General features: G+C 44.0%; 1 protein-coding gene across 1 annotated transcript in view; it reads left to right on the top strand.

Annotated features, from left to right (window-relative positions):
- SMARCAD1 (SWI/SNF-related, matrix-associated actin-dependent regulator of chromatin, subfamily a, containing DEAD/H box 1) overlaps nt 1–16,739 on the top strand; it is a 3,333,959-nt gene that overhangs the window by 2,785,291 nt on the left and 531,929 nt on the right. The window contains exon 19 of the mRNA XM_044061375.1: nt 117–305. Within this exon, the coding sequence (XP_043917310.1) occupies nt 117–305 (189 nt within the window). The remainder of the gene's footprint in view (nt 1–116; nt 306–16,739) is intronic.

Below are 16,739 nucleotides of genomic sequence, written 5' to 3'. Positions count from 1 at the left end.
TTAAAACATTACTTATTACATTTCCTTAGGTTATAATGCATAACTGTTTTAAATGTTTTAGTAGTTCCTTATCAGTCATGTAAAAATAAATTGCTTTCTTCGCTCTTTGCCTACAGGAACCCTCCCATCGTGATGCAAACCCTGACCTTATCTTTGAAGATATGCAAGCAATGACCGACTTTGAACTTAACCATCTTTGTTATGAATTCACAAGTATTACTGAATTTGCTTTAGAAAAAGCCATTCTTCTAGATTCTGGCAAATTCCAAGCTCTTGAACGGATACTTGCTCAGCTTAAAGAGAAGGTAAGAAGCTGTCAGAGGTCATGATGAAACCCTTGGAAGAATACCATTGCAAGCCTTTTGTGTGTTTAGAAATGCAGTTACTCTCTGCATTGAGTCTGGCATTTTCCCCAACAAGTCTCCTTTATGTGACAGAGAAATGCCAGCAGATGGAGATTATACATCTTGCGTTGCACTAAAAGGTTCTTGCAAACTTTAATCATTTTGTTTACTGGTTTCTGTTTTAGACCTGATCTTAAGTAGTCAGAGTAGATTATGGCTTTGTTCCATGCAGCAGGAGTAACAGACATTTGACCTTTCTGAAAGCTGGTTGAAAATGTCACAGAGTTGACAAAGAAAATGAGTCCTCTTGCACTATTTGAATTGCTGCTCTTAAGAAAAGTAAAGGTTCAGTTTTGATTTTATCTTGAAACTCTGTTTTAGTGTCTGTTAAAAATGTTTTTGACTGTAGGGTGTCATATCACCCTGAGGAAAATAAACTTAAATGAGAGAAACTGTCATCAAACGTTGTCCTCTTAGGCAAAACTTTTAAGTATTATGTTGCCATCAACCATTTTATCTTGGCATCTTACTGTTTTTGTTTTAAGTTATTTAAAAGTTTTCTTTGCTTCATGGTTGCCCTTAATAGCATTCTGAAGGCACCATTTCAATGTGATGAGTGTCTTACTGTCTTAAACGAGACACTGTATGTGCTGTTAAATTGGTTATTTTTTGTTTCACTGTAGCTGGTTTAAAACTTGCACTATTTAATACAGTACACAGCTCTATGCTGTAGAGGATTCTCCTGAGGGGTAGACCTACATGCTAATCATTTCTTCTGCTACTAATTGTTAACAGCTGAGTTTGCATTTCATACTGTACATTTCCAGGTTTCATCTCTCTGAAACTGTGACTATCTGTACTTGACTACTGCTAAGGATGTCATATTCATCTGTTTCTCCTACTTGTGATCTAATAGGTTCATAGATTTATAGATTAGTACTAGGCTAACTGCCCTTGTGGGCCATTTTTAAGCCTAGCCAATTACCCCATGTGAGAATCAAGCCCTGCATCTTTTGTCTGTAAGGTAAACGCCTTAACCATTATGCCAACCTCCTACCTTCATGCTGTGTAATGTACCACTGTACCCTTTAATGTTGTATGCTGCACTTGGAGTATCTTTTGGCCCTATTTCCCTGATATTTTTCCCTTGTATGTAGTTTTAGATAAGTGTTGTGACATTTTTCCATTGGGATTTTATGTTCTTTGGGGATTAGGCCTTTTTACCCAAAACTCCTATGGTCTGTATGTTAAGTGCACGCATGAGGAGGTTGCTGCCCTTCTCACAGTTGTATTTAACTGTTTATAGCAGCCTGCTGTCCACTTGCACCAGAATGTTGTCATGTTGTGTTTTCATTAAAATGTCATGTTGTGTTTTCATTAAAACCTTTAATATCTCATTTTGATTGAAAAAGGTTCCAACTGCCATTTCTTCACCATTGTTTTCTGTGGCTAGTTTACATCAGGCTTCTTCATACAGAGGATGTAATTCTTCCATCATGCATGGCGCTTTTAAAGACAAAGTAGTCAGTTTGGACAACATACCAAAAATGCACCTACTTCTGTAAGACATTTTAGTGTCGGGCAACAAACGTGTATGTATACAGGTATATGTAAGCTGTTGTGCTTGACAGAGTGGGCATTATACGGAAATAATTTACCAGCCAGGGGAACTGATTTAGAGTTTATTGTGCAGCAAATTAACTTTCTTCATTGCCACTTTGGATGATTCGTTGTCTGTATAAAGCAAGTAGCAACGTGCTTTCAGGACACAGCTGATATTATTTGTGTAGAACACTGTTGCAGTCATAATTTGGAAAAAACTGCAACTCTGCTTCAAAGAGTGAGGTCTGATATCTGGCCAGACTTTTAGTACTTTTTGCCTCTTAGCCTGGTTGATATCATCATCTCAGACTTCTTCACATGCTTGGTATAAATAAGGTGACCTCCACCTAACCATTTTTTGTTCTTTCTTGCTGCATTCCCTGATTGTTCAGTGGCTCATTCAGCATAGACTGTGAGTATAGTCTCTTGGTCTAGACTTTGACCAAAGAACAGAGTACATAAGGACCCCATTGGGAAACTTTGTTTCGTTTTTAATTTTCTTCTGTTGAACCTTTGCCATCTTGTTTTTATTTAAAAAGGCTGTCTAGCCACCTATGAGGAATGCACTCAGCACAGAAGTGTAGGGCATGTCTGCCTGGTTAATTCTACTAGGTTTGCTTGCAGATGTCAGATTCCTTATATATTTTTCAGTGATCAGTATATTTATTGTCTAAGGTTAGTGCATGACATCAGTAATTGCAGTATTTGTCAAGGAATAAGAGTCAAGGCTATCGGAGCATAACAAACGGCCACCTGACTTGCCAAAACAAAAACTAGTGGCAATCTTAGATAAGTCTGCCATGTGCCTTCACTCACAGTGTAGCTACACAGATGTCTCTTTGAAAAAGAAACATGAGAAGCATACAGAAAATCCAAAGGCAGACATGGAAATTAGATTACTCCTTTCTGGATCTGAGGTCCGAGGACATAAGCTCTGTGGGGGTGCTAGAACTGCTCACAGCCCTGAAATCTGTTACAGCCAAGGCCTCTGGCAGTGCACCTTTGGAAGGTGCTAATCCATTGGCTCCTAATACCCCCCCCCCCAAAGACTGAAAAACTAGTAAAGAAACTGACAGCAGTTGATAACCAGACACCTATTTCAGAACAGCACTTTATTGTGCAAATGAGGAATGGTATCCTCATGGTGATAGTCAGTCAAGGAGGATGTCAGTGATGCTAGCAGTCAGGAAGCCAGAGACGTCCCTCATACAGCCTTCAAATCCACCGCAGCTGCCTGTTGTCATATGACCCTGACCTCTGAGGTCTGTACAAGGCAAGAGGTTCAGTTTATTGGCTTACTACTCTTTAGCCACCCCTTACTTCCACCCAGCATTGTGCTAAGCTGACTTAAGGGTTCTTCCAATTCATGCAAAGTTTAAAACCTGATCCTGCACAGCCCACTGTTTGGAATCCAACCTTGAAAAAAGAGAAAGGAGTGTGGTACCATGAGGTCTTTAGACATCACAAATTCAAAGAAAAAGACCCCCTTTATTACATAGATAATGACAACATTTTGCCTCTTGACCCCCCCCCCCCCCCCGCAATCTCTGTAGATAAACTATTCTTAGTGAGAGATCATTTGCAGTAGCAAATATGTGGGTCATCAACTCTGCCCTTCCAAACCAGTAGCAATTCCTGGTAGAGTTTTACAAATCAGAAGAGACCAGGAAGCTCTTTTGAGTGTATTTGATGCTACTTCCCTGGAGACAGATTTTCAACCCTGCCTTCATCTCTTAAAGGACTGACCATTTCTAAAGGATGCCGCACCCTCATAACCTCACTTCTGAAAATCCCTTCACAGGTCTGTACAGTGTCCTTGGAATCTGGTAAAGGAGCTAAGTTGACTGTAGAGTGCAACACTAGCCTTAATGACAAAGCAGATTGTCAGATTTTGAAAGATGTATGCTTCTGCATTCCAGACATTTAAAACTTTCTTTTGCAAAACTCACATTTTAAAATATCTGGAACATGTCCTTAAGCAACTTATTAACAGTTTTAGGAGAAGTGTAAGATGAAGTTCAAAAGGTTTCCCTTTATAGTCAAGTTTAGACTTCTTTGCAGCTGGGGAATCATGCTCTGAAATGTGAGTATGATGCTTTTGATGCATTGGGTTTGGTCAACAGAAGTCACTCTTGGCTGCAGACCTAGGCCTTACCTGAGAATGTGAAGGTGTAGCTCCTCCGTGCATCTGTTCTGATGGATCTGGTCTTTTGACTCATGCTTTCCATGTGTTCAGGAAACTGGAGGACAAGAGAAGTACCGTGGAAGTCAGTGATATATGCGTTCCGCTTTTCTCTCCCGAAATAAAATAGGAGCTTGCCTTCTGTTGCCCTTCTGTAATACTGAGTCCCAGTAATTCAATTGTTCTCTCCCTGTGGTACAAGAAGAAAGTTATCTAGGAAGGATGCTTCAGTATTGACTCCGGTTCCCCATCGCCTCAGCTGCTGATAGATGACTCTGCTATAGATATCTGTTGATGTTTGGACTACTCATCACTGTTTCTTATCTCTGGTACTGCTCCTCAGGAAGTTACAAAGGTTTAGGAGGCAGGCACATCCTCTGTGGCTTTTCAGCTGCCCTTATTGGGTAAGGGAGAATTTTTTTCTTGGGGTATCCAAGAAAGTAAAAAAAAAAAAAAAACAAGGTTAGACATTTAGCTTTTCCTAAAGCCAATAAGGAAGATTGGCTGTGATTTGCAAAAGGTTTATTTATTTCTTTAAAGTCTCTACATGATGTGTCTTACCCTTATTTGAAAAAGGAAAAAAATTACTCTCTTGGGATCTGATTTCTGTTCTGAGGTAGGATATTTAGATGTAGACTGTGTTTATCAAATTCCAGCCCCCCACACACACAGACATGCACACACACGAGTTGTGTTTTTTTTTATACTGTTGCCAGAATTAAGAACTTGTTTCATTGGGAACAAAAGAAATGCCAGAATTTCAGCAAAAGTATCAGGATTTCTTACAGGTGTATTTTCTTCAACCTGCAGCTTGTTCTCATGTGTTGCTAGCATTAGAGGATGCTTTATTTTCATCCAGCAGTGTACCTGAGAGTTAGCCACTAGATCCCAGAAAGTCTTACAAATTCACATAGCATGCCCAAGTCCCACAAATTCTTTTCTTGTAACCCTAGGTCAGATCCTGCAGTAATTTCTCTGTCAAAATCAGGTTTTTGCCAAACTGCAGCTAGCCTTATTTCTTCTGACACGCTGAGAAAAGCCTTGAAAGGTTGGGAGGAAAGTTGTTTATACTATTACCACTTTAGCTTTCAGAATAGTGAATCGTCAGGATCACGGCTGATTTTCTGTTGGCTTTTTTTGACAATATGAGGAAGCTGATTTCACTTCTTCAGAGACTAAGGCATCTCTGGATTCATTGGTATCTTCTCTGTCTCCGGTAATTAGACATTCTCTAAAATGTGCTCCCGACAGTGTTGATGCTGTTTCTAGATGAATTGCCAGTGGGGTCAGGGATAAAAGATTTTCCTGGCTACTTTCTCAGAATTGACCAGAGGATGTTAAAGCTGAAATTCTGAAGGCTTCCCTGCATAAAGAAGTGCTATTTGGTCCTTATTCTGCTGAGATTCTTAAAAGGTTGGAGGAAATGGAAAAAGATAATCAGGAGGTTACTCAGGTTTTAAAACCCTCTTTGCCAAAATATAATAGAAACTTTTCTTTTGGTTCAATTTCCTTTTTCATGAAATTGAGCAAACCTTCCCAGCAAGGCATGAGCACAATACATTTCAAAATTCATTGGCAGTGAGGTTCAAAGAAGAAAGGAGCGTCATCCCAAAGCCAAGGGCAGTCTATGAAAATAGATCGATTATGCATCCCTTTATGTGAATTCCCCTCCCTACCATAACAATCCTATAAAACTTTCCCAAATTTAGGTCTTCACTTTCCTCTGAGGTACCAGACAACTTCAGACACGTGTGTTCTTAGAATAATTCATAAAGACTACAAATGGAAGTGGCCTTTCCCTCCTTTTCAAAATATTTCTCTTCATCCAGCCAGTCAGACCTCTGTGATCCCTCCTGTTCTAGTTTAAATGCCTTATTAAGTGGTTGGAGTTTATAGAAAATCTGTTCTTCCAGAACTAAGAGCTAAAGGATTTTATTCAAGGATTTTTGTGGTGCCAAAGAAGGAAGGGAACCTGGAGAACTGTCCCAGAGCATCACATTCTAATTCTCAAAGTTTTCAGGTCCTTTTTACATTTTTGTGTCTGCTTTACGTTTTCGGTTTTCTGCTTTCTACTTTTGTTTGTCAGGAGTTTTAAGTGTGCTTACAAAGTACCTAGCTTCTGTAATAACTCATTGTGGGTTACAGGGCATTTGCATTTTCCCATATTTAGGCAGCTGCCTTATTTCTTCAATTCTTTTCTCAACCTGTCTCCCAGGAGTGTGTTTCTGGGATGTCTGCTACGCATGTCCCTCATGATGGCTTTTCTTCCACAGGCCGAATTCGAATGTTACAAGGAACAGTTGCTGATATTTTCCTACCAGACTTTGGCATCTGCCAGGGAATGTCTCAGAATTCTAAGATGTTCAACATATTTATCACTGGTGCAGTAGCCTTAGCTATATAGATTATTTCCTGCCAAGGATATAACAGCCCAGGCAACCAGCTTCCAAAGCTTCAGGGCACCTTCCACACACACCCAAACCATCAGTTAGCTTGAGCTCAGTTGACTAAAAAGACAGGTTTGGGCGCCAAATACTTCAGAGCTTTCCTGATGCTGAAGAGTATGTTCTTCTGTGACTGTTGAGGATCGATGGCCATCTTGTGCTGTTTCTTTGTTGGGCATATAAGTTCCCTTTGGGGATCAGCCTTCCATTTTCAAAAATTGTTTACTTAGTAACACTTTTCTGTTCAGGGAAGTTAAGCTAGGAGTTTGTGTTTTAATGGGCTGTCATGAGCCTGTATCGTACTTTTAAAAGAGAGTGCACTTTTTCTTAAGTTTGAAAGTGATTAAAGTAACCATGCAGGTAGACACATGTTTAAAAATAAATGGGAAGGGGTCCCAAAACTAATTTAGGACCCCCCACAAGCCAAGGACAGTTCAGCAAGTCAGAATGACTATTCAAGGGGCCTTGTACGCCCATCACCTGTTTGACAGCCCACTCTCCCTTCCAGAAAGTGTCAATCTCCACTTTTCTCAGTGGCAACACATAGCTGCAGACAAATGGTTTCTGAATATCATTCATCAAGGTTACAGATGGCAGTGGGAGCAAATTCCTCCTTTCTTGGGGGGGGGGGGGGGGGTAATTCCTCATCCACTAGACCAGACTCTTAGTTCCACCTGTCCTTCATCACAGTCTGTCCCTGGGAATGATAGAACCATTTGCTCCTTCCTAGGTGGGAAAAGATTTTTATTCAAGGTTGTTTTTATTGCCAAAGAAAGAAAATGCTTGGTAGCCAGTTCTGGATCTTTCTTTCCTAAACCTGTTTGTGATAGTGCCCAAGTTCAGAATTATGTCACATTACAACCAGTTACCCTTTCTTGCTCATTTGAGTTTCCTTGTAACACTAGATTTAAAAGATGCTTGTCATGACAGTCCTATTCATCCAGATTTCAAGCATTTATTAATTTAAATTTTTTTTTAAGTCTGGATCATATTATCAATTTACTTACCTTTGGACTGTTCAGTGTACCAAGTGTTCACAATGTGTGTAGCTCCAGGTATAGCACATTGCAGGCTACAGAGTATCCACATTTTTCACACGGAGATGACTTGCTTATCTTTGCAGAGTTTTTTCAAGGTGTCAGGAATCTCTTACGTGGCTGAGAGCTCTCTTACACAGCTGGGATTCCAACGGAACATTAAAAAGTCTTTTTTGATTCCTTCACACAGGATTCTGTTCCTGGGGTGTCAGATAGACACCTCAGTTCAAAGAGCTTTTCTTCCACAGGAAAAAATAGATCTATAAGTTTCTCTATTTCTAAAGATTCCCACTCAGACTTCAGTCACTGTGAGGGAATACTTCAGGATTTTGGGTATCCATTCATCTGTGATTCTCATGATACCCCTGGCAAGATGCCACATTAGAAAAATGCAATGGTATCTGAAGTCTCTTTGGTCCAAGCACCAACATCCTTTGCCTTTTCAAATCCCAATGCTGGGGTTTGTCAAAGGGAAATCAGTTGGTGAAGGTAACAAATATAAGTCCGGGTCTTCCTTTATCCCTCCCTGTTCTAAAGCAGTCAGTCACCACAGACTCCTCTCACTTTGCTTGGTGAACAGTTTGAGGCAGGACAGAAGTGCTAGGTTTGGGACACCAAGGGAAGATGAAAGCACATATGTAAGAGATGCTTGCCATGATCAAGGCGCTCAACTTATTGAATCATCTTTGGTCACTGGGACCTCTTCAGGTTGTTACAGGAAATACCAGAGTCATGTGTTACATCAGCAAGCAAGGGGGGGAACTAGGTCGTACCCCTTTTGCAGACTAGCCATGCTAGCTTGAGCTATAGCTTCCCAGCACAATCTCAATCTACAGTCATCCTACGTTCTGTCAGAGCAAAACTGTGTGGCAGACAAGCTGAACAGGACAAAGGCAGGTGTCCTCCTATATCTCTGTTGCAGTATTCTTCACCTTTGGGATATCCTACCAAGGATAGCCCAATGTCCAGCCAGTGTATCAAAGTCTGTATATCTATCTGCGCTGTGTATCACGTGTGCTCCTCATGTAGGACGTTGGGCATAAAGGTGATGCATGGATGCAGTTGCCATGATTCTAGAACTACTTTGCTGCCTCTCTGAAAGCCATTGTCACTCGGTCTGAATAGTCTCTTGTTGTGATGAATACCCCAGCCATCAGATAAGTGCTTGTTGGGGTGTTTTTTTCTTTTGGTCTTGTTCTCTTTTGGTTACCTAGAGTTCATGTCATCCAAGAAGGGAAAATGTTAATGTGGGAGGCAGATTCCCCATAAGGATCATCACGTACAGTGGCCTTTTTGTTTGAGTGCTTCCCAAGACCGTACGTCCTGTAGCATTTGTGCCTATGACTCTTAGAAGCTGGTTGTCTTCCCTGGCCATCTATTTCAAGAGCCAGCCACATAAACTGCTATCCGTGGGTAGCATGGCAGAATAAATTATCCCCCGAGGTATCATTAAGTAAGAAGGCCTAGACATCTGGGCCAGATTCTTTGGCTGTCCATCCTCCACTGGATGTTTCTGTAGAATCTGGTGATAGCTGTGTAGGCCGTCCGTTGCCTGTTATAGCCAGCATGGATCCTTCCTTTTACATGTCCTTTGAGGCTTTGCAGATGTCTGCTCTGGACATTGAGGGGGAACTGCGGTTGCTTATCTCAGCGCGCCCTAGAAGGATTCCACAGATTCTGGTCAGGGAAGAGGTTCCGGGTACTCTTATTGAATCCCATCAGGTTTCAGAACCTCCAGTGTTTATTGAGGCTGATGTCTCTACCAGGAAAAAGCAGAAGACTAAGGATTCTTCTGTATGCCGTAGAATTCTCAAAGGGAATGCCTGGAATATACTCTGGGAATGTTTAATTCCTTGATGGCCCTGAAGCCTCCCCAAAAGGTTTCTGTGCCTACTGCCCCTTGGACTTCAACTCCTTCCAAGCAGTCTAGGGAACTTGATTCCTCAAATGAAGATGATGAAGAGTCCTTGTCTTACTCTCCCCGGATGCCTTTACCTTTAGCTTATGGCTCTGATGAAGAGGAGCCCATTAGCACTGAGTCTCCTTTTGAGGAATTGTCTTCTGGGAAAACAATAGAGTGATGGAATACTTTGAGTGGGATTCTTCTCCAGTGTCTGTTATCCAGAAAAGATGTTATGAATTGCTTCAGGTGGACACTCCTAAACCTTCTGCAGTACCCCCTCTGTTGGCAGCTTTGTTGGACTCCTTTAAAGCTGCTTCTAAATCTCCTGATTCTCAGCCTATTGCTCCAAAGAAATACTCTAAGTTCTATAAGGTTCCTGAGGATTGTCAATTCTTGTGTCCTTCTGCTGACCCTGCTGTGGTGTCAGTCTCCTCTGACAAGTCTTCTAAGTTTTTGCCCTTTTACAACTTTCTGCCTTCAGATATGGATAGTAGGGCAATGGAGAGGATTGATAAGAAGGATTATACTGCTGCTGCTTTGGCATTTTGGGCCATCAGTTACCAGATGCACATGACCAGATATGCTGTGGCCTTGATTACCCAGGTTTGTCAGGTTATTTCTTACCTCCCTGATTCTGAAGTTAAGTTTTCTGCTTTATCTATTTTGGGTACTACCTCTCAAGTGGCTCTCCACTCTATCAAGTGCAGCTAGGATGCTGCTGATACCACTTTCAGGTCTGCTGCCTTTGGGTCTGTCGTGAAGCATTACTGTTACCTTTATCTACAGTCTCTACCCAAGGAATTTAAGGCCAAGTTGCTGGATGCTCCTTTGGATAATAAACATCACTTTGGGACTGCTGCTGCTATGTTTAAGTCTCTTCAAGAAAAAGATAAGGCTTTGCAGGACCTTAAACATTTTTGTCTCTCCTGTCCCCAAGTTCCAATGGAATTATCCTACTAGGTCTACTTTTGTTCACAGGCAGCCTCATTACAGCACTAAAAGCAGGAAGAGTGGTAGATGAACTACTCTTGCTAAGTCTTCTCATGCACCTGTGGCCCAGAAGCCTTCTTTATCTGACAAGCCTGCTTCTCTTTCACATCTTGCCCCCATTACCCCTTGGCTGGGTTGCGTCTTCCTTCGGCTTTCGTCCTGTCTTTCAAACTGACATCTCATCAACTCTGACTCTTGGATTTTATCTAGCATCTGTCAGTGTTACTTCATGGTGTGGAAGTCTGTCCCTCCTTTTTTTAGGGATTCACCAATCTCCTCTGGAACATTTTCCTCATTTCTCAGAGGTCCTTGGCCCCCTGATGGACCAGGGAACTGTTCATCCTGCACTGCCTTTCCAAATAGGAAAGGGATTTTACTCCAGGATGTTCCTGGTTCCTCGAAAGGAAGACACTTGAAGACCTCTTCTGGATCTCTCCTTGCTCAACATCTTTTTCAAGTTTCCTTCTTTTCAGATACTTACTCTTCAAACCCTGTTTCCTCTTTTGCTACCCCAGGCTTTTCTATTGTCCTTGGATATGAAGGATGTTTACCTTCATATTCCTGTTCATCCTCTTTTCAGGAAGTTTTTACGTTTCTCTGTTTCTTCCTCTTATTTTCAGTTCTCTGCTTTACCCTTTGGCCTCTCTACTGCCTCAAGTATATTCACAAATTCTTTGCTGCTGTGATTGCCATTTGCAGGCTCCAAGGCATTCAGATTTTTCCTTATCTAGACAACCTATTGCTTCAGGTGCTTTCTCCCAATTGCCTTCTGTTTCTGGATCTGGAGTTCACCATATCTCCCTTCCAATGTCTGGGGTTCACTTATCAACTTCCAAAATTCTGTTCTGACACTCAGGATCATGTGTGTCTGGGTTGCAGGAGTCAGACTGTGCCTGTGTTGGCCTCTCTTCCACATCCAAAAGTTTTGGCCTTGGCAGCTTTCTTTGTCTGTTCTTCCTCCTCCTGCTATTCCAGCCAGAGAGTTTCTTCGAGCCTTGGGATTCATGGCTTCTTCTATTCCAATGCTCCCTCTTGCCAGACTGCATGTGCAGAAGCTTCAGTGGTACCTTGAGTCAGTTTAGCTTTGGCATTGCCACCCTCTGATTTTCTGAGTGCCTCTCCTTCCTTATTTAAAGTGAGAATTTGAGTGGTGGATTCAGCAACTTATCTTCAACCTAGGTCGGCCCCTTCAGCCTCCAGTTCCTTCTGTTCGCCGACACTTCAGACATGGGATGGGGGGGCTTTCTACAGTGTTCTGAAAGCTCAAGGTCTCACCCCCCCCCCGCCAAATCAGAAGTCAGACCATATCAACATCAAAGAGATGTGAGCTCTGATTCTGGCTGTTCAGGCTTTTCACCCCATGCTCTGTCCAGGCCCTTTGAAGGTTTACACAGAAAACACCACAGTAATGTGGTATGTCAACAAGCAGGGGTGCGCAGAGTCTTAACCTTCTCTGAAGGCTGATGCTTCCGGCCTGGGATCTGGCTGTCAGTTATCTGCTAACTTTTCAGGCAATGTGCATTCCTTCAGAGCAAAATCAGGTGGCAAACTCTTCTAGCAATTCCAAAGCACAGGCTCATGAATGAATGCTTCACAGAGATTTTTCTGGACATAGTCTGTCGTTGGGGTATTCCTCAGGTTGATCTCTCACCTCCCCTCTGAACAGGCAGCTCCCTCTTTTCTGTTCCAGAGATGTCCTTCTATTTCAGTGTTGCAGTATTCTACTAGTGAGTTTACCCTTCTTCCGATGAGGTTGTCCGGCCAGGTTTCCAAAGATGTTCAGTTCCCTCTTGGTGCATTGGGATGTCTGACGTGAAGGCAGGGACATAGGTCATAAAGGTGACGTCTGCATGCACCAGCCCTCAGACCTTTTCAGCCATCAGCCATACCCCAGGTGTTCCTGCTACTAGCGGACGTTGGATCTGAATCTAAACAAAGCTAAGTACCTCATTGGGGATTCTTTTGGTCCTTTTTTGTATAGTTTATAGTCTGTTCGTGCCCGGTAACAGTAAGTGCAACCAGATTCCCCATAAAGATACCCATGAACAGTGTTTTTTCTGTTTTGGTAGGGAACACTATTATAAGAACTGAGTCCTCTGCAAATCGTACATCCCCAAGACCTTTCATCACTGTTTACAGGCTCTTAATTTGTACCTTGAGAATCGGAGTTTAAAGCAAATTGTGCCAGGTATGGAGACTGCCTCCGTCGCCCCGTCTGAACCATGGCCAGAGGGCCAAGTCCATGCGGCCTACTACTTCCACTGCACCTCCCTCTGCTGCTCCTCAGCCTGTAGCCATCGTCAGCTTAGCTGAGGACCCGGCATCCCCCACAGCAGATACAGCGGGTACCTTACAGGAGGCCGAACAATCTAGAGCAGACGACCCATCCAGGGAGGACGTACCGGTGCCTGTTACAGATGCCAGGGTGAACCAGTGCCTTCGATGGGTGCTTCGGACTCTGCCTCCGCTGTCCCACAGATTACCCCTAGGCCTACTGCCAGCCAGACACCTTGCTAGGCCTTCTAAAAAGAAACAAAAGACTAGACATCTTTCTCCAGCGCCTGAATCCTTTCCCATTTGGCAGGCCTTTATAGCCAAAGTTTATACAATGCCTTCATGGCCCTTAGGCCTTCCACTGAAGCTACTCCTGCTGTTCCACCTCTTCCCTGAAAGGACTGTGAGTCAGCCAGCAGAGGAGTTGTCTGATTCCTCTGAGGACTCCATGTCCAACTCTTCTCAGATCTCATCCCCCCTGGGGTATGGATCTCCTGAGGAAGCTTCTGCAGAGCCTGATTCCCCACTGGAATACTTAACGTTAAGTAACACTGTTAACTTGATGAAAGACCACTTCAAGTTGGGAATGCTCAGACATGATTGAGCAACAAAAGTGATTTTATGATCTCATACAGATGGATTCTCCTAACTCTTCGCCAATTCCATCTGTTCAACCTGCCTTCCTGGATGCATTTGCTGCGGCATCCATTAATCCAGATTCCCAACCATCTGCTCCACGCAGGATGGATAGATTATACAGAGTCCCTGACTCAGACAAATTCTTGCTCAAGTGCCCTCCGGCAGACCCTGCCACTATCTCCATTTCTACTGACAGGGCATCCAAGCTCCTTCCTACCACCACTGTCCTGCCTGCAGATAAGGACAGCAATGCTATGGAGAGGTGGGGAAAGAAGATTTACACCTCTGCCACCCTAGCTTTCAGGGCAACAAATTACCAGTCTCACATGGCTAAATATTCTGTTGCTCTGCTGGACAAAGCCCCAAAGGGGGTTGAATGACATCCCTGACTGTGCTGCTAAAGCATTCCTGTCTTCCTGACTAGGGCTGATTTCTCAGGTGAACAGTCACTCCCTTAGGTGTGGATACGATGCAGCTGAGGCCTCAGCTAGGTCAGCTGCATCAGCATCTGTATTAAGGAGATATTCCTGGCTGTGCCTGCAGCCCCTCCCTATTGACTTCAGAGACAAACTCCTGGACGCCCCCTGGACCACTCAGCACTCTCTGGTGCTAAAGTGGCTGACCTTTTTAAGTCTCTGCAACAAAAAGGGAAGGAACAACAGGACCTCAAGCATCTCCTAGTCTCTCCTATCCCTAAGTTCCAGGGGAACTACCCAGCAAAGACACAGTTTATAAGAAAGGCCTTCAGCCCCTACTAGGGCCACCCCTAGAAGACAGCCCAATCAGCCTAGGACACCTCAGCCCACTAGCCAGAGGCCTCCCTTTCCTGACATAGCAGCCAGTGTCTGACTGCCTGACAACTCCTTCCCCCCACCTCTCTCCCTTCTTTGTCCACCCGCCTCTCTTGCTGTCTCCCTACGTGGTCCCTCATCACATCAGACATGTGGGTTTTGTCCATCCTGCGGGAGGGTTACTTTATGTCTTGGCTCTTCCCTCCTCCAAGACTGGCCATGCCACAACCACCTGCATCCCAACTGCCCCTTCTCCATCAGGTCTTAAACAACCTGCTCCTTCAAGACACCATAGAATCAGTATCCTCTTATTCTCAAGGGAAAGGATTCTATTCCAGAATATTTCTGGTCCCAAGGAAGGAAGGACCATGGAGACCTATCTTAGACCTCTCCTGCCTCAACCTCTTCTTAAAGGCCCCCCTCCTTCAGGATGCTCACCTTACCCACACACTTGCCCCTCGTTCTTTCTCAGGCCTTTATGGCAACCCTGGACATAAAGGAGGCCTACCTCCACATCCCCATAAAGCCTGCATTTAGGAAATACCTCAGATTCCTAGCAGGCTCTTCTCACTTTCAGTTCTGTGCCTTGCCTTTTAGGCTGCCCACTGCCCCAAGGGTGTTCACAAAATGCCTGGCTCCAGTGATTGCATACTGCAGGACCAAAGGAATACACATATTCCTGTACCTAGATGACATCTTAGTTCAGGCAGCAGACAGAGGAATCCTCCTTCGTCACGGCAGACATCCTGCTCCTACTGCAGTCTCTAGGGTTCTTGATAAATTTCCCAAAATCCCAACTCGATCCGGCACAGGACATTGTCTTCTTGGGATGCAGAATCAGGACAGACATTGTGATGGCCTCCCTTGCAGGAGGAAAAGTGACATCTCTTTCCCATCACCTTCTCTCTGCCCTTCATTCATCAGAACTGTCTGCGAGACAATTCCTGAGACTACTGGGGTACATGGCATCCACTATCCCCATGCTACCCATAGCGAGGTTACACAAGGAAATTTCAGTGGTACCTTTGCTCAGTGTGGACCCAGCATTCCCACCCCCTCAAGTTCAAGGTCCCACTCCTCCTCTATCTCCACCAAGAATTGAAATGGTGGCTAGTTCAAGTAGCCCAGAATCCAGGACTACTCTTACAAATGCCTCCCTCCTCCCATACCATGCACATGGATGCCTCAGATCTGTTCTGGGGGTAACTCTGGGTCCAAGGACAGTTCAAGGTTTGTGGACAGACAGACACAAACAAGAGCACATAAATGTCAGGAAATGAGATCGATTCTCCTCACCCTGCAGGCCTTCCAACCCTACCTCCAGCAGGGCCTCCTAAAGATCTTCACAGGCAACACCACAGTCATGTGGTACTTCAACAAGCAAGGAGGGACCAGGTCCTACCTCCTATGCAGAATAGCTCTACAGGTATGAGAGCTGGCTACATCTCAGGGCATCACCCTCCAGGCAGCCTGCATCCTGTCCCAGCACAACTCACAGGCAGTTTCACTAAGCAGAACCAAATCAGACAGCCACAAATGGATGCTGTCAAGAGATGTGTTTCTAAATCTGGTCCACAGGTGGGGTATTCCACAGATAGATCTGTTTGCCTCCTCCACAAACTGGCAACTCCAGCGCTATTGCTCCAGGACACACAACACAAAGGCATTACAAACAGACGCCTTCTCAATATCATGGAAGTGGTGATTCCTGTATGCATTCCCTCCCTTCCCATTAATTCAGAGAGTCCTACTGAAAATTCATCAGGACTCACCAACAATCTTGCTGGTGATTCCCCTGCTGGCCAAAGCAGCACTGGTTCTCTCTACTTCTTCATCTGTCCAAGGGCAATCACCACAAGTTGCCCCCCTCAGTGGACCTACTTAAACAGCACAAGGGGACACAGATACACCCACAGTGGCAGTGTCTGCACCTCACCCTGTGGCGGATAGGATTCTGATCCCCTTCTGACACCTGTGTATGAGGATGTGCTTTCAGTCTTGCAGGAGGCTAGGAAACCAAACACAATAAAATCCTATATCTCCAAATGGAAAAGGTTTTCTATCTGGTGTCATAGAAGACTGATGTATCTGCTGGAGAGTGATATTCCCCTCATTATGTCTTACCTATGTAAACTCTTACAGTCAGGTTTGTACTACTCTTCTCTAAAAGTACACCTGTCTGCCTGCCTATGGACCCACCACTGGCTTCCAGACTCCAAGCCAAACTTTTCTTCAAGGGTGTTCTGCTTTGAAGACTGCCCAGGAAACAGTCTCCCTCTCCCTGGGATCTTAATTATGTGTTAGAAAAACTCACTCTGGTGCCCTTTGAACCAGCTGACAAGGCCCCCATAAAGTTTTGCACATGGAAAACTGTACTGTTAGTAGCTTTGACCTCGGCTAGAAGGGTCTCAGAGCTTCGAGCCCTTATGGCTACACCCCCCCTTTTCTGGTTTTTCATATGGACAAGGGTCACCCTTAGGACAAAAACCCTTCCTTCACTCCCCAAGGTGGTCAACGACCTTTCCTTGAATCA

Source organism: Protopterus annectens, chromosome 2.part0 (assembly GCF_019279795.1).
Source record: "Protopterus annectens isolate FY-2018-M chromosome 2.part0, PAN1.0, whole genome shotgun sequence".
In the NCBI taxonomy this organism is placed as follows: Eukaryota; Metazoa; Chordata; order Ceratodontiformes; family Protopteridae; genus Protopterus; species Protopterus annectens.
Note: the sequence above shows the minus strand (reverse complement) of the source record. Positions and strands in the feature narration are given on the sequence as shown.